An 18,109-nucleotide genomic window follows, 5' to 3' on the forward strand; every position below is an offset into this window, starting at 1 on the left:
CCGTCACCACACACTGTCACCACACAGCATCACACACTGACCATCACACACACAGACTGTCACACACACTGACCGTCCACACAGACCGTCACCACACAGACCGTCACACACACACTGACCGTCACAGACTGTCGCACACACTGACCGTCACCACACAGACCGTCACACACTGACCGTCACACACTGACCGTCACCACACAGACCATCACACACACTGACCGTCACCACACACTGACCGTCACACACACTGACCGTCACACACACTGACCGTCACCACACTGACCGTCACACACACAGACCGTCACACACACAGACCGTCACCACACAGACCGTCACCACACAGACCGTCACACACACTGACTGTCACCACACACAGACCGTCACCACACACAGACCGTCACACACACTGACTGTCACACACACTGACTGTCACCACACAGCATCACACACACTGACCGTCACACACAGACCGTCACACACACTGACCGTCACCACACAGACCGTCACCACACTGACCGTCTACACAGACCGTCACCACACTGACCGTCACCACACACTGACCGTCACACACACACAGACCGTCACCACACAGACCGTCACCACACTGACCGTCACCACACTGACCGTCACACACACTGACCGTCACACACACACAGACCGTCACCACACAGACCGTCACCACACTGACCGTCACACACACTGACCGTCACACACACACAGACCGTCACCACACAGACCGTCAAACATACTGACCGTCACACACACTGACCGTCACACACACTGACCGTCACACACACACAGACCGTCACCACACAGACCGTCACCACACTGACCGTCACACACACTGACCGTCACACACACACAGACCGTCACCACACAGACCGTCACCACACTGACCGTCACCACACAGACCGTCACACACACAGACCGTCACCACACTGACCATCACACACTGTCACAGACAGACCGTCACCACACTGACCGTCACACACTGACCGTCAACACACACTGACCGTTACCACACAGCATCACACACACACCGACCGTCACACACACACCGACCATCTACACAGACCGTCACACAGACAGACCGTCAGATACTGACCGTCACCACACAGACCAGGATGACAACAATGACCATCATACACTGTCACATCACACAGACCAGGGATCAAACACAGGCTACCAAACAGCCCCAGCGTCAGGTCCATGGGTTACACCCTGGGTCAAGGATGGGGGGGATTGGGGTTGTGGGGGGGTCAGTTGGAATACGCCACCTCATCGAGAAACAGCTCCAGCCGGTCACCAACACGCAGCGACTCTGGGACAGAGACCACGTGGACAACAAATCCCCCAACCACCTGCACGTCCAGGACTGGGAGCACCTCATCCTGGGGGAACAGAGAAACGGTGGGATCAGTACTGTGAGACCATCCAGCCCGGCCCACAGCCCCCTTTCCACTAAACACCGTACACACAGTCATACCGTATACCCCTGGCACCTGGTCACCTTGCACACCTGGGCACCTGGTCACCTTATATACCTGGGCACCTGGTCACCTTACACACCTGGGCACCTGGTCACCTTATACACCTGGGCAGCTTGGGCACCTGATCATCTTGCACAGCTGGTCACAGAAACATGTCCCTCAGCCTGTTGACCAGTCTACGTCAACCACTGCATCTAATCTCACTTGTCTGGGGCAATTCCCTATCTGAATATGCCCTGCTCGTTCATGCTTGTCCAGATGTCCCTGAGCTGTCGTTACTGTTCCTGTCTCCACCATCACCCCTAGCAGCTCATTCCTGATACCAGCCACTCTGTGTTTACCCATTTGTTCCTCTTTGGAGCTGCTCCCTCACACTGATACCTGGGAACAGAGACTGACTAGTTGTGCCTCATTCTACATGTCACTTCTCAGACTACCCAGCTCCCCAGTAACTCCAGTCGCAGTAACATCTTCCTGATTCCTTTCTGCACCCTTTGCAGCTTAACGTCCTTCCTTTAGCAGTGTGACCAGGACTGTACCTATAGTCCAAGTGTGGCGTCACTGACATCTTGTACAGCTGGAACATGCTGTCCCAACTCTCTGCCCTGCCCAACGTTTTCTTCACCACCCGGTCTACCTGTGTTTCTGCTTTCTGGGAGGCATCTACATTGAACTTTTGTACTTCAAGGTCTACAACACTCCGCAGGACCCCACTGTTTACTCGGTGAGTCCTGCCCTGGTTTAACTTTCTGAAATGTATCATTTTGTCGTTGTTCCTGCAGCCATTCCCTTACCCACTTTCCCAGCTGACCTTGATCCTATTGTAACGTTCTTCACTGTCCACACCACCAATTTTGGTGTCATCTGCAAACTGACCAACCATGGCACCCACTGTACGTTCTCACCTACACCAGTAACGGAGATGACTTAGCGCCAATACCTGGCACTTCTCTGGCCACTGACCTTCAATATGAATAACCATTCCACCACCACCAGGCTAATTTTGTACCCCACTGACTAAAAACACTTAGGATCTTGGCTTCTGGACCAGCCTCCCATGTTGGACCTTGTCAAAGTGTAAAGTTGTGAGTGCTGAAGGAATCAGGTGACCCCTGACCCCTGACCTACCTGCTGCCCTTCTCTCACCATGAAGCCCTGGTCAGAGCTCTGACCACCCTGTTCGCTATAGAAGTTGGTTCTGTCCAGGAAGACCTGACACTGCTGTCCAGCTCCCAGCTCCTGCACCAGGCCACAGCCAAGGCTCAGGGCCAGGACAACCGCCTGGCATCGGGGAAACACTGCAAAACAGGCCAACAAACATACAGTCAGGATGGGGAAGGAAAGCGCGTGGGACGTGGTGCACGAAATGCAACAAGGGAACACAGAAAGAGGCACGGAACGCAGGGGGGATCGTAGAGAGGGGACAAGGAGAGGGTGCAAAGAGGGGCAGGGAATGGAATGGAATGTATAAGGGGAATGTGGAGAGGTGATGTGGAGGGGGGGTGTGAAGGGGGAGAGTGTATGGAACGTGGAGAGGTGATGTGGAGAGGGGTGTGGAGGGGAGAGTGTATGTAACGTTGAGAGGTGATGTGGGGGGGGTGAAGGGGGAGAGTGTATGGAACGTGGAGAGGTGATGTGGAGGGGGTGTGGAGGGGGGTGAAGGGGACAGTGTATGGAACGTGGAGAGGTGATGTGGAGGGGGTGTGGAGGGGAGAGTGTATGTAACATTGAGAGGTGATGTGGACGGGGTGTGGCGGGGAGAGTGTATGGAACGTGGAGAGGTGATGTGAGGGGGTGTGGAGGGGGGTGAAGGGGGGTGGAGGGGACAGTGTATGGAACGTGGAGAGGTGATGTGGAGGGGGTGTGGAGGGGAGAGTGTATGTAACGTTGAGAGGTGATGTGGACGGGGTGTGGAGGGGAGAGTGTATGTAACGTGCAGAGGTGATGTGGACGGGGTGTGGCGGGGAGAGTGTATGGAACGTGGAGAGGTGATGTGAGGGGGGGTGAAGGGGAGAGTGTATGGAACGTGGAGAGGTGATGTGGAGGGGGTGTGGAGGGGGGTGAAGGGGGGTGGAGGGGCCATTGTATGGAACGTGGAGAGGTGATGTGGAGGGGGTGTGGAGGGGAGAGTGTATGGAACGTGGAGGGGGTGTGGAGAGGGGGTGTGAAGGGGGGGTGAAGGGGAGAGTGTATGGAACTTGGAGAGGGGATGTGGAGGGGGTGTGGAGGGGAGAGTGTATGGAACGTGGAGAGGTTATGTGATGGGGGTGAAGGGGGAGAGTGTATGTAACGTTGAGAGGGGATGTGGAGGGGTGTGGACGGGAGAGTGTATGGAACGTGGAGAGGTGATGTGGAGGGGGGGTGGAGGGGAGAGTGTATGGAACGTAGAGAGGTGATGTGGAGGGGGTGTGGGGGGGTGAAGGGCAGAGTGTATGGAACGTGGAGAGGTGATGTGGAGGGGGTGTGGAGGGGAGAGTGTATGTAACGTTGAGAGGTGATGTGGACGGGGTGTGGAGGGGAGAGTGTATGGAACGTGCAGAGGTGATGTGGAGGGGGTGTGGAGGGGAGAGTGTATGGAACGTGGAGAGGTGATGTGAGGGGGGGTGAAGGGGAGAGTGTATGGAACGTGGAGAGGTGATGTGGAGGGGGTGTGGAGAGGGGTGAAGGGGGGTGGAGGGGACAGTGTATGGAACGTGGAGAGGTGATGTGGAGGGGGTGTGGAGGGGAGAGTGTATGGAACGTGGAGGGGGTGTGGAGAGGGGGTGTGAAGGGGGGGTGAAGGGGAGAGTGTATGGAACTTGGAGAGGGGATGTGGAGGGGGTGTGGAGGGGAGAGTATATGGAACGTGGAGAGGTGATGTGATGGGGGTGAAGGGGGAGAGTGTATGTAACGTTGAGAGGGGATGTGGAGGGGGTGTGGAGGGGAGAGTGTATGGAACATGGAGAGGTGATGTGGAGGGGGTGTGAAGGGGAGAGTGTATGGAACGTGGAGGGGGTGTGGAGAGGGGGTGTGGAGGGGAGAGTGTATGTAACGTTGAGAGGTGATGTGGAGGGGTGTGGACGGGAGAGTGTATGGAACGTGGAGAGGTGATGTGGAGGGGGGGTGGAGGGGAAAGTGTATGGAACGTGGAGAGATGATGTGGAGGGGGTGTGAAGGGGAGAGTGTATGGAACGTGGAGAGGTGATGTGGAGGGGGTGTGGAGGGGGGTGAAGGGGGTGGAGGGGACAGTGTATGGAACGTGGAGAGGTGATGTGAGGGGGGGGTGGACGGGAGAGTGTATGGAACCTGGAGAGGTGATGTGGAGGGCGTGTGGAGGGGAGAGTGTATGTAACGTTGAGAGGTGATGTGGACGGGGTGTGGAGGGGAGAGTGTATGGAACGTGGAGAGGTGATGTGGAGGGGGTGTGGCGGGGAGAGTGTATGGAACGTGGAGAGGTGATGTGAGGGGGGGTGAAGGGGAGAGTGCATGTAACGTTGAGAGGGGATGTGGAGGGGGTGTGGAGGGGAGAGTGTATGGAACGTGGAGAGGTGATGTGGAGGGGTGTGGACGGGAGAGTGTATGGAACGTGGAGAGGTGATGTGGACGGGGGGTGGAGGGGAAAGTGTATGGAACGTGGAGAGATGATGTGGAGGGGGTGTGGCGGGGAGAGTGTATGGAACGTGGAGAGGTGATGTGAGGGGGGGTGAAGGGGAGAGTGCATGTAACGTTGAGAGGGGATGTGGAGGGGGTGTGGAGGGGAGAGTGTATGGAACGTGGAGAGGTGATGTGAAGGGGGGGGAGGGGAGAGTGTATGGAACATGGAGAGGTGATGTGGAGGGGGTGTGGAGGGGAGAGTGTATGGAACGTGGAGGGGGTGTGGAGGGGGTGTAGAGGGGAGAGTGTATGTAACGTTGAGAGGTGATGTGGAGGGGTGTTGACGGGAGAGTGTATGGAACGTGGGGAGGTGATGTGGAGGGGGTGTGGGGGGGTGAAGGGGAGAGTGTATGGAACGTGGAGAGGTGATGTGAGGGGGGGTGGACGGGAGAGTGTATGGAACGTGGAGAGGTGATGTGGAGGGGGTGTAGAGGGGAGAGTGTATGTAACGTTGAGAGGTGATGTGGAGGGGTGTGGACGGGAGAGTGTATGGAACGTGGAGAGGTGATGTGGAGGGGGTGTGGGGGGGTGAAGGGGAGAGTGTATGGAACGTGGAGAGGTGATGTGAGGGGGGGTGGACGGGAGAGTGTATGGAACCTGGAGAGGTGATGTGGAGGGGATGTGGAGGGGAGAGTGTATGGAACTTGGAGAGGTGATGTGAGGGGGGGTGAAGGGGGAGAGTGTATGTAACGTTGAGAGGGGATGTGGAGGGGGTGTGGAGGGGAGAGTGTATGGAACGTGGAGAGGTGATGTGAAGGGGGGGTGGAGGGGAGAGTGTATGGAACATGGAGAGGTGATGTGGAGGGGGTGTGGAGGGGAGAGTGTATGGAACGTGGAGGGGGTGTGGAGGGGGTGTAGAGGGGAGAGTGTATGTAACGTTGAGAGGTGATGTGGAGGGGTGTGGACGGGAGAGTGTATGGAACGTGGAGAGGTGATGTGGAGGGGGGGTGAAGGGGAGAGTGTATGGAACGTGGAGAGGTGATGTGGAGGGGGGGTGTGAAGGGGAGAGTGTATGGAACGTGGAGAGGTGATGTGGAGGGGGGGTGTGGAGGGGAGAGTGTATGGAACGTGGAGAGGTGATGTGGAGGGGGTGTGGAGGGGAGAGTATATGGAACGTGGAGAGGTGATGTGGAGGGGGGGGTGAAGGGGGTCTAAACGGGAGAGTGTATGGAACGTGGAGAGGTGATGTGGAGGGGGTGTGGAGGGGAGAGTGCATGGAACGTGGAGAGGTGATGTGGAGGGGGGGGTGGAGAGGGGGTGTGAAGGGGAGAGTGTATGGAACGTGGAGAGGTGATGTGGAGGGGTGTGGAGGGGAGAGTGTATGGAACGTGGAGAGGTGATGTGGAGGGGGGGGTGGAGAGCGGGTGTGGAGGGGAGAGTGTATGGAACGTGGAGAGGTGATGTGGAGGGGGGGTGGAGAGGGGGTGTGGAGGGGAGAGTGTATGGAACGTGGAGAGGTGATGTGGAGGGGGTGTAGAGGGGAGAGTGTATGGAACGTGGAGGGGGTGTGGAGAGGGGGTGTGGAGGGGGTGTGGAGGGGAGAGTGTATGTAACGTGGAGAGGTGATGTGGAGGGGGTGTGGGGGGGTGAAGGGGAGAGTGTATGGAACGTGGAGAGGTGATGTGGAGGGGCGGTGAAGGGGAGAGTGTATGGAACGTGGAGAGGTGATGTGGAGGGGGGGTGGAGGGGAGAGTGTATGGAACGTGGAGAGGTGATGTGGGGGGCGGTGAAGGGGACAGTGTGCAGAACATAGGAAGGGGTGGGACACAACATGGGAGAGGGGCACAGAGTGGAGTGTGGTGCATGGAATGGGGGGGTGGGGTGGTGCAGCACAGAAATAGGCCCTTTGGCCCATCTAGTCCATGCTGAGCACTGAGCCTACGCCAATCCCACCTTCATTCTCCCTACACTCTTACAACCGTCCCCCCAGCTCCTAGCGGCCCCGGCCCCCCGACGACGCACTGCCTTTACCGTATCTGCCCTGTTGGTCGATGCTGTAGGAGTACTTGGGGGAATCGTCAGTGCAGTGGACCCCAGTCCGGTGAAGCTCCTGGAGGGTGCGGGGGTCCAGGGCTGCCTCAGTCTCCGTGACAGTCAACGGGACTCCTTGTGCTCGCTGGGGGTGGGGAGAGGTGGAGGATAGGTGGAGGATGAGTGGGGTAGGGTTGAGGTTGGACAGGAACGGGGTTTAGAGGAGGGGGAGAAAGTGATGAGAATCATTGGGAAAGAGCCTTTAGCCAATGTTTAAACCTGCCCTGTTCACCACTAGCTGCTGCCCCGACCCAATCGCACACTCCCTCACTCAATTCCCCAGACCCCTGCCAGCCCCTCCACCTACCCGCACACCCTGTCCGTCTACTAGAGCCCCTGCCCACCAGGTCACCCCCCCCCTCTCCCCCACACCTCTGCCTCCTCTCGGGCCAAGCGATCCAGGCCCTCGGTATCCATGGTGACGGCCTTCTCCTCCAGCATCAGGCTGATCAGGTCGAGGGGAAAGCCCAGGTTGCGATGGAGTGACCAGGCCACGTCCGCTGGAATGACAGAGAGCGGGGTGGGTTTGACCACTGGCAAGAGCACAACCCCTCCCTTCCCCAGTCCCGCCCTTGCCCCACCCACACCCTCCCTCATCAGTCCCCGGGGCGATGGAGGAGGGAAACACCAGCCCATGGGAGGGGACGCCAGGAGGGAATGGGAAGGTGATGAGGGGAAGGGAGTGGGATTAGAAGGTTGCAGAGGGGGATGACAGGGAGGGAGGGGTTAGATAGAGAGGGAGCAGGTTGTGTCGGTGGGAGGTGTTTGACGGGGAGGGAGGGGGTTGTGTCGCTGGGAGGGGTTGATGGGGAGGGGGGGTTTAGACAGGGGTTTAGGGTTAGATGGGCAGTTTGTAAGGAGCGAGTTAGACGGGGTTAGACATGAGGGGGTTGATTAGATGTGGGGGAGCAGGTTGGACATGGGAGAGTTTTAGATGTGGGGGGGTTAGACGTGGGGGGGTAGACGTGGGGGGGGTTAGATGTGGGGGGGTTAGACAAGGAGGGAGGAGTAGCCAGGAGGTCACTTGCATGACAGGAGGGGCAAATGTGATGCTGATGGGGATGAGCAGCATGTGCAGCAAGGGGAGTAGAGTGGAGACAGAACAGGAAGTGGGTGCGAGTCCATGTACTTGTGTGCGTGAGACAACCTTGGGGATGGTGTTGAGGGTATAGGCTGTTTCTTGCCCCAATACCTGGGAAGGTCTGCCCCACCGCCATCTTCCCCAGAGTTCTGTTGATGACTCGTCGACCCTGGTGCAGGGAGGACAGGAAGGCGGCCTCCCCCTCACTAATGACGTCCATGATCTGGAGAGAGGAATCGAGAGAGGTCAGACCCGGATTCTCAGAGAGATTCCTTCCTCCCCACCCAGAGGAGAAACCAACAGCCATAGTCCCACCGTTCCCTGCGCCTTCTCCCCATCAGCTAATACCCAGCCAGGCCCATAAATCCCCCACCACCCACTTAATCACTCTGAACCTCGACCCCTCATCACATCCTACCCCACCCTGCTCTCCCCAACCATCACAACCTCCGTAGCTGCACCTCCCTCCAGCCCAACGTCCCTTACCTGGCTCACATCCTGCTTCAGCTCTGGGTAGGCGTCTCCCTGAGAAGAGTAAAACACAAGATTACCATCTCCCCTTCCTCACCCCAACAGTAGCCTGGGCCCTGTCCCCTTGCCGGCTGGTCCCCTTTCCTGGGACAGTGCCAAGGAGCGAGCAGGGTCAGAGGGAATGGTAGGTGTGACTCACCCAGGCCACTACGATCACACAGAGGGCAAGCAGAAGGAAAGTGGGTCGATCCCCAAATACACTAGCCCGACTACCTCCAACTAACTCTCACTGCTGCCAGTGCTCAGCCTCACACCCATTCAATTAGCAATGGCAACTGTAGTTCCCACAATGCTCAGTGCTCCAGAAAGTACCCTTGAGTGGATCTGTATAGAGGGAAGATCTCTCGGACAACACAGAACTGAATAGCACAAGAGCAGGTTTTCCAGCCCACCATGTCTATGCGACAATGACACAAATCTAACCATTCCCACCTGCTTACATGTGGCCTGTAAACCTCCATTTCCTGCCTCTGCATGTGCCTTTTAAACATTGCTGTTGTATCTACATGCATTACTTTCTTTGGGAGTCCATTCCAGGTACTACTATCTCTGTATTTCAAACTAAACATGCCCTGTACATTTCCTTTAAACTTTGCCCCTCTCATGTTAAACCTGTGACCTCGAGTATTTGACATTTTCACCCTGGCGAAAGGACTCTAACTATCTATTTATCCTGTCTACACCCACCATATCACATCAACTCTCAGCCTCTGACTTTCCAGAGAAATCAACCCAAGTTTGCCAAGCCTCTTATCGTAGTTAATACTCCCTAATCTAGGCAACATTTAATGAACCTCTGCTGCACTCTATCAAAGCCTCCACACCCCTCCTGGACTGCAGTGACAAGAACTGTACACAAACTCCAAACGAGACCTGAACAAAGATCTACACAGCTGCAACGTGCTTCCTTGGCTTTCATACTCTGTGCCCTGACTGATGAAGGCAAGAATGCCGTAGACCTTCCTTACCATGCTGCCTCCTTGTGTTGCTACTTTCAAGGAACACCTGAAGATCCCCCTGTACAACGAACAACGGTCCCACATTTCACCATATACTTCCTTCTTATATTTGACCTCCCTAACTGCAACACCTCATACTTGCCCAGATTTAAGCTCCATCTGCCATTTCTCTGTCCACATTTCCAAGAAGTCTTTAACCTGCTTAATCTTTTGTTGGACAGTTGTGTAACTCACTATCTTTGGTTATGGCACACATCAACCACAGCCTACTAGTCAACCTCGACGCTTTGCAATTCGCCTACCGGAGCAACAGGTCAACAGCAGATGCCATCTCTCTGGCCCTACATTCCTCCTTAGAACACCTGGAGAATAAAGACGCATACGTAAGGCTCCTTTTCATTGACTACAGCTCTGCCTTTAATACCATCATTCCAAATAAACTGATTCCTTAGCTCTGGAACCTGGGCCTTAGCACTCAGATCTGCAGCTGGATCTTCAACTTCCTCACAGACAGGACCCAGGCTGTAAAAATAGTGGACAAGCTCTCCTCTACAGTCACTCTGAGCACCGGTGCCCCACAAGGCTGTGCACTCAGCCCCCTGCTGTACTCACTGTACACCCATGATTGTGTAGCCAAGTTTCCATCAAACTCAATGTATAAGTTTGCTGATGACACAACAATTGTAGGCCGTATCTCGGGTAATGATGAGTTTGAAAACAGAGAGGAAATTAAGAACCTGGTGGCATGGTGCGAAGACAATAACCTATCCTTCAACGTCAGCAAGACGAAGAAATTGGTTGTTGACTTCAGAAGGAGCAGTAGACCGCACGACCCAATTTACATCAGTGGTGCGCAAGTGGAACAGGTTAAAAGCTTTAAGTTCCTCAGGGTCAATATCACAAATGACCTGACTTGGTCCAACCAAGCAGAGTTCACTGCCAAGAAGGCCCACCAGCACCTTTACTTCCTGAGAAAACTAAAGAAATTTGGCCTGTACCCTAAAACCCTCACTAATTTTTATAGATGCACCGTAGAAAGCATTCTTCTAGGGTGCATCACAACCTGGTATGGAAGTTGTCCTGTCCAAGACCGGAAGAAGCTGCAGAAGATCGTGAACACAGCGCAGCACATCACACAAACCAATCTTCCGTCCTTGGACTAACTTTACACCGCACGCTGTCGGAGCAGTGCTGCCAGAATAATCAAGGACACGACCCACCCAGCCAACACACTTTTCGTCCCTCTTCCCTCAGGGAGAAGGCTCAGGAGCTTGAAGACTCGTACGACCGGATTTGGGAACAGTTTCTTTCCAACTGTGATAAGACTGCTGAACGGATCCTGACCCGGATCTGGCGCATTTTCCCACGTAAAGATGGCGCCGGTAACTGGCAACTTTGTGCGTGCTCTCCCGAGCAAACTGCCCTCTCCACTATCCTATACCCGAGAAACCCTTCTAAACCTCCAATCTAGCAAGATCAAGATCAACAACACCCTGGCGAAGCTACTGACCCAGCTGGAGACCACCGCGCCAGAACTGCTTCTTAAACTCCGGACCACCGTGCTGGAGCGCTTGGAGACACGGCCCATTCCGACCAGCACCTCTCCAGAGCAGACGACCACACAGAAGTGACGGCGGAGACCTCATGGTACCCCAGACGCTTCTCCGGAGTGACCACCGTAAAGCCCCGTTGGTGGCCATCCACAGTTGCCGGAAGTGAGGCCTCCACGGCTGACCTCGGATTTATAGTAGGGAGATTTATACATTTATAGACCCTCAGTTTATAGTAGGGACAAGATGTGTGACAGGAGGTGGGTGGGGGTGGGGATGGCCAAATGGAAACAATTCAGTCTGGGACCTGGGAATGTCAAGAAATTGGATCTTGCTGACTCCACCAACATCACCGAACTTTGCCCCCTCCACCCCTCACCCTTCCCTCTCACCAGAGTCTCCACAACGGTGGGAACCAGGGCTGTCAGGAGTCCAGCTGGGGCTCGCAAGACCTCGGTGGAGAACCTCAGTGCCCGGCGAAGGATCCGTCGCAGAACCAACCTGTGGGTCGGATGAGGAATTCAGCAGGGTTGTTGGGTAAAACCCAGGGAAAGGACTTGACCTGAGCACTCAGACTATGTTCCTTGCTCCACCACTTAACTCATGTTCCACCCACAAATTCCAGTCCTTCCAAACATAGACCCACCTAATCCCTCCACATCACTCTCAACATAGGACCCCTTCCCAACCACTCCACTCCATCCCAATCCCTCCAGTCCAACCCAACACAGCCTCATACCAACCACTCCACCCCAACCCCTCCACCCCATCCCAACCCCTCCACTCCATCCCAACCCCTCCACTCCATCCCAACCCTTCCACTCCATCCCAACCCCTCCAGTCCATCCCAACCCCTCCAGTCCATCCCAATCCCTCCAGTCCATCCCAACACAGCCTCATACCAACCCCTCCACTCCATCCCAACACGGCCTCATCCCAACCCCTCCACTCCATCCCAACACAGCCTCATACCAACCCCTCCACTCCACCCCAACCCCTCCAGTCCACCCCGACACGGCCTCTGTACAACTGGCAAAGCAGCCTACTTGATGTGCATGTTTAAGCTTTACTGGCACAGGGAGATACAGTGTATACCATTCACAGAACGTGTTACAGTTACTTTGCCAGGCAACTCTGACAGCACCTCCCAAACCCACCAAGCTCAAGGCCAAAGTGTCAACATCACCACTCACAGGTTCCCCTCCGAGTCATGCATCATCCTGATTTGGAAATATCCCATTGTTCCTTCATGGTGACAGGGTCTAAATCCGGGAACTCCCTCCCCACGGCTAATCCTGACTCAGTAACGGATCACCTCCCACACTAACACTTTTGCCTTTGATTGTGTTTCTATTTTTGCCGTCTTTGTTTTCTTCAAAGTCTTGTATAATTTATGACCAATCAGGATGCTCTCTCTGTCACTCTCTCACTACATCTATTCACCCTCTGTCTCTCTCTCTCTTCCTCCCTCCCTCCCCCCACTCCCCCACTCGCTGTAAAAAAAAATCGATTTCCGAGATATTGTATATAATTTGCGGGCATCAGGGAGCCACTACCAATACGCGGGAGACTCCCGGAACTTCCAGGAGAGGTGGGATGTCTGTTACTGTACCTGTACCCCACCAGAATTGTATATGAGGTAATGAATATGAGGAGACATCGGATGCTGCAGAAGCTGGAAGGTGGAATCTGGAGCAACAAGCAATGTGCTGGAGGAACTCAGTGGGCTGAGCAGTACCTGTGGGGATGGGGGGTGGCAGGGGGAGAGGAGATGTTGATGATCTGCATACCTGATGTAGAGTTTCGACCTGAAGCATCAACAATTCCTGTCCTCCCACAGACGCCGCATCAGCACAGTGTTGCTGACAATAATGTCAACCTGACCAGCAGGATAGGAGCCACCCCCCCCCCCCAGCCCTGGAACGACAGGAGGGTAACAGCACCCCCTCAGAACGACAGGAGGGTAACAGCCCCTCCCTCACCAGAATGATGGGAGGGTAGGAGCCCCTCCCTCAGAACGAGAGCAGCGTTCTAAAGACAACTCACTGCCACCTTCTCAGGGGGAGGGGGGGGCGAGAAATGTTGGCCTTGTTCCCGATCCCCAAATCCCCAAGACTGTTGACAGTGTAGTTCAGGCCCTGTGTCCCACGGAGCTGTGCTGAACTAATTAAATCACACCTACACATGTCCATATCCCTCCATATTCATGTGCCCCTCTAACAGCCTCTTAAACCCCTCTACCGAATTTCCCTCCACCACTGACCCTGGCACCCACCACTCTGTATAAAATAAACTTGTTCAACATGCTTCCTTTCAGCTTACCTGCTCTCACCTTAAGTACATGCCCTCTTGTATTAGATAGTGGGTGACTAATGTACTCTATCTGTGCCTCTCAAAATCTCAAATTTCTATCAGGTCTCCCTTCACCGCTACAGAGAAAAAAACACATTTGTCCAATCTCTCCTTATAACACATCCCCTCTAATCCAGGCAGCATCCAGGTAAACCTCTTCTGCATCCTCACACACAGTTCCTCACTGAGGGGTCTTCAGCAGCTTCAAGCTGCTGGCTGTCAACATCTCAGGGGCCCTATCCTGGGCCCAACACTTTGTAGCCTGAAGAAGGATGGACAGCACTCTGTTCGAAGCCTGAGGAGATTTGCTACGTCACCAAATTCTTACAGATGTACGGTGGGGAGCATTCAGACTGGTTGTATCACGGGGTTACAAGAGGCTGCAGGGAGCTGTGGGCTTGGACAGTTCCCTCATGAGTCCATGCCACTGAGGACACCTTCAAAAGGAGGTGCCTTTAGAAAGCAGCATCCATCTCTAAGACCTCCACCCACCCGGACACCCTCTCGTCTGCCTACCACCCTCAGGGAGGGGGTACAGGAGCCTGAAGACCCACACTCAGCTTCTTCCCTGACCATCAGATCTCTGAAACATCCACGAACACTGTCCCATTATTCCTTTTACATGCCAAATTAATTGTTTTCATCATTTTTAGCAATTTTATGACTTTGCCCTGTACAAAGCAAAACAAGAAATTTAGCTCATTGAAGACACATAAAAAATCTGATGCTGATTCTCAAAAGCCTCCACGTGCTTCCTCTCGTGGAACAACTACAACTGAATGCAATACTTCTGCGTCCATGTTAACCTTCCAGTTTCACCCACGTTTCAAGCCCTCCCCACTCCTCGCTAAGCCAAGGTGACACCCACCACCCACACCAGCCCCACCCACCGCCACCACGGTGACTCACGGCGCGCCGGACATTCCCGGGTACAGCCCGTCGGCAACGCAGACGGCGAGAGCTCGGACGTGGTCAGCCAGCACGCGGTATGCCGTGTCCACATAGGCAGCCTCACTGCACCCCACCAGCCCGCTGTAGCGAGGAGCACCCGACTCCTGGGGGGAGGAAAGAGAACGTCCCATCAGACAGTCCCCCGCATCGTGTTGCCACATGCCCCTGCTCCCCAACTCTGAGCCACCACCTCCCTCGTCAGCTTCCTCCCCACCCTCCTCCTCTACCTCACCCACCCACCCCACACTGAGCACTGTGTAGGCAGGAACTTTGCCAATCCCAGCCCACTCCTCGGGTGGCCTTTGGAGCAACCCCTGCCCTCACCCGGTGAATGGCGTCCAAAATGGGGGTGAAGAGGTCGGTGTCGTAGTTAGAGGTCGTCCCCTGCAGAACCGCGACCAGTCGCTCAAGGCCCATCCCAGTGTCGACACTGTATCGGGGCAGAGGCTGCAGGCTGCAGTCTGTTTCCCTGAAGGACAAGAGATGGAGTGAGGTTCCTCTACCCTCTTTATCACACACACCCAGGTCAGACACTCTACACTGTCCCATCACACATTCCCCTGTCAGACACCCTACACTGTCCCATCGCACACACCCGGGTCAGACACTCTACACTGTCCCATCGCACACACCCGGGTCAGACACCCTACACTGTCCCATCACACACACCCGGGTCAGACACTCTACACTGTCCCATCACACACACCCGGGTCAGACACTCTATACTGTCCCATCACACACTCCCCTGTCAGACATTCTACACTGTCCCATCGCACACACCCGGGTCAGACACTCTACACTGTCCCATCACACACACCCAGGTCAGACACTCTACACTGTCCCATCACACACACCCAGGTCAGACACTCTACACTGTCCCATCGCACACACCCGGGTCAGACACTCTACACTGTCCCATCACACACACCCGGGTCAGACACTCGACAGTGTTCCATCACACACACCCGGGTCAGACACTCTACACTGTCCCATCACACACTCCCCTGTCAGACACTCTACACTGTCCCATCACACACACCCGGGTCAGACACTCCACACTGTCCCATCACATACATCCGGGTCAGACACTCTACACTGTCCCATCACACACACCGGGGTCAGACACTCTGCACTGTCCCATCACACACTCCCCCGTCAGACACTCTACACTGTCCCATCACACACACCCGGGTCAGACACTCTACATTGTCCTATCACACACTCCCCTGTCAGACACCCTACACTGTCCCATCACACACACCCGGGTCAGACACTCTACACTGTCCCATCACACACTCCCCTGTCAGACATCCTACACTATCCCATCACACACACCCGGGTCAGACACTCTACACTGTCCCATCACACACTCCCCTGTCAGACACCCTACACTGTCCCATCACACACACCCGGGTCAGACACTCTACACTGTCCCATCACACACTCCCCTGTCAGACATCCTACACTATCCCATCACACACACCCGGGTCAGACACTCTACACTGTCCCATCACACACTCCCACGTCAGACACTCTACACTGTCCCATCACACACACCCAGGTCAGACACTCCACACTGTCCCATCACATACATCCGGGTCAGACACTCTACACTGTCCCATCACACACACCCAGGTCAGACACTCTACACTGTCCCATCACACACTCCCAGGTCAGACACTCTACACTGTCCCATCACACACACCCAGGTCAGACACTCCACACTGTCCCATCACACACTCCCCTGTCAGACATCCTACATTATCCCATCACACACACCCGGGTCAGACACTCTACACTGTCCCATCACACACTCCCAGGTCAGACACAGGGTGAAGCTCCCTTTACACTGTCCCATCACACACTCCCAGGTCAGACACAGAGTGAGGCTCCCTCTACACTGTCCCATCTCACACTCCCCTGTCAGACACAGAATCTTGGCAGCTATGGTGCGAGTCAGGCGAAGTTCACACCCATTTTCTATGTCAGGACTACAGTAGGGGGTCAACCAAGTGATGGAACGGTGAGACTGAGCAGCTTAACCCCATTTTAGGTGTGCCCGCTGGAGACCCACGTCTGCAGTTGGAGCACGAGGAGCAGATGGATGCCCTGAGGGTGCTGCAGCCTGATCGGTCCCGATGTGTGTACGTGAGGTCCCAGACCTGAATGCTACACGACCTGCACCATGGCTCACCCTCTTGTACGCTCCGGAGAAGTGGCAGGGAGACAAAATCAGGCAGTAGAGCTGCTAGCTGATGACAGTACCTTCACCACGGACCCTCTCTGCTCCTTGATTTCAGCAGTCCTGTCAGCAAAGACGCATAGAGTCTTTAACCTAGAGTTCAACCTAGAGTCTGCCAAGGATCCAGCTGCCCTGGGACACTGATGCATCAGGATAATTACCCATGGGTCCGGACCTGATCCACCTGCCCTGGAGGACTGGGATATTGGCAGCCTGACCAGGAGCGTGCTGATTTGGGTGGACCACAGTGTTCCTGTGGGCATTCTGCCGGTGTCTGGCCTCACACTGCACTTATAGCCTGGGTCTGGCTCTTGCTCTGCCGCAGAACGTCTCATCAAGGTTAATGGATCTTTGACACAGGCCCCATTGCCTTCCAGAAAGGGGTACTTCAGGGTTATCCACAGCCGGCCAGTTGTGCGCCATCTCTGTAGACCCATTTTTGTGTCTTCTTTAGAGGAGGTGGTCAGGTCTCGTTCTACGCAGGCCAGACATGGAGGTCATCCTCTGGGCCCACACCAATGACATGTTCCTCATGGTGATGGATCAGACAGACCTGCAGAGGATGAGCAAGTGCCAGCAGGACATTTAGGCTGTGTCGTCTGCCAGGGTCAGCCGAGCAAAGTGTTCCACTCTTAGTGGGCCAGTGGCAGGTGGACTCCCTGTGGAGGACAATTCCACTCTCATGGAGTAACATGCACCTCTTCTACCTGGGAGTTCACCCGAGTCCGACTGGGGAGAACTGACAGAACCTTGAGATGGAAGTTGTTGCCCAGCTGGAGTGCCAGTCAGGTTCCTCATGGTGCTCCTACTGGGCAGGTGCTGGTCAAGAACTAACTGGTGCCCTCTACGTCGTGGTGCCAGCTGGTTAGCTAGACACCAGCTGCTGCCTCAGCCATGAGAAACCAGAGCAAGATAGTGGACTTCTTCCGAGACGATAAGAAACACTGGGTCTCTGCGTGTCCCGATCAGAGGGGGCAGACAGTCACTGGTGTGTGCTTGTACCCAGCAAGCAGCTCCTTGCCCCAGGACCCTGCAAAGATTCCTGTTTGCCAGGTGGCATGAGGGAGGATGTCCAGGTAGCCGTGTTCCTGGGCCTGGCCAAACTAGTTCACTGTGGGTCCTGGCGGGAGACAGCTGAGATAACTGCGGGGTAACCTTCTGGGGTTACGTTCATGCCCAGGGATCCCGCAAAAAGATCACACAGTGTCCTGAGGCACCATGCACCACGGGGTGTCACAGGGGAGAAACTCCAGCCCGGATCGGGATCGGAATATCTGTCCCAACCTACA

At 55.2% G+C, this 18,109-nt stretch overlaps 1 protein-coding gene across 1 annotated transcript in view; it reads right to left on the reverse strand.

The window, feature by feature from the left end:
* aars2 (alanyl-tRNA synthetase 2, mitochondrial (putative)) overlaps positions 1–18,109 on the reverse strand; it is a 90,665-nt gene that overhangs the window by 62,880 nt on the left and 9,676 nt on the right. The window contains exons 5-13 of the mRNA XM_072250364.1: positions 14,903–15,047; positions 14,537–14,682; positions 11,668–11,776; positions 8,722–8,760; positions 8,347–8,458; positions 7,527–7,654; positions 7,095–7,239; positions 2,619–2,788; positions 1,278–1,391 (exon numbers count right to left, since the gene is read on the reverse strand). Coding sequence (XP_072106465.1) covers positions 1,278–1,391; positions 2,619–2,788; positions 7,095–7,239; positions 7,527–7,654; positions 8,347–8,458; positions 8,722–8,760; positions 11,668–11,776; positions 14,537–14,682; positions 14,903–15,047 — 1,108 coding nt within the window. The remainder of the gene's footprint in view (positions 1–1,277; positions 1,392–2,618; positions 2,789–7,094; positions 7,240–7,526; positions 7,655–8,346; positions 8,459–8,721; positions 8,761–11,667; positions 11,777–14,536; positions 14,683–14,902; positions 15,048–18,109) is intronic.

Source organism: Mobula birostris, unplaced genomic scaffold (assembly GCF_030028105.1).
Source record: "Mobula birostris isolate sMobBir1 unplaced genomic scaffold, sMobBir1.hap1 scaffold_287, whole genome shotgun sequence".
Taxonomy (NCBI): Eukaryota; Metazoa; Chordata; class Chondrichthyes; order Myliobatiformes; family Myliobatidae; genus Mobula; species Mobula birostris.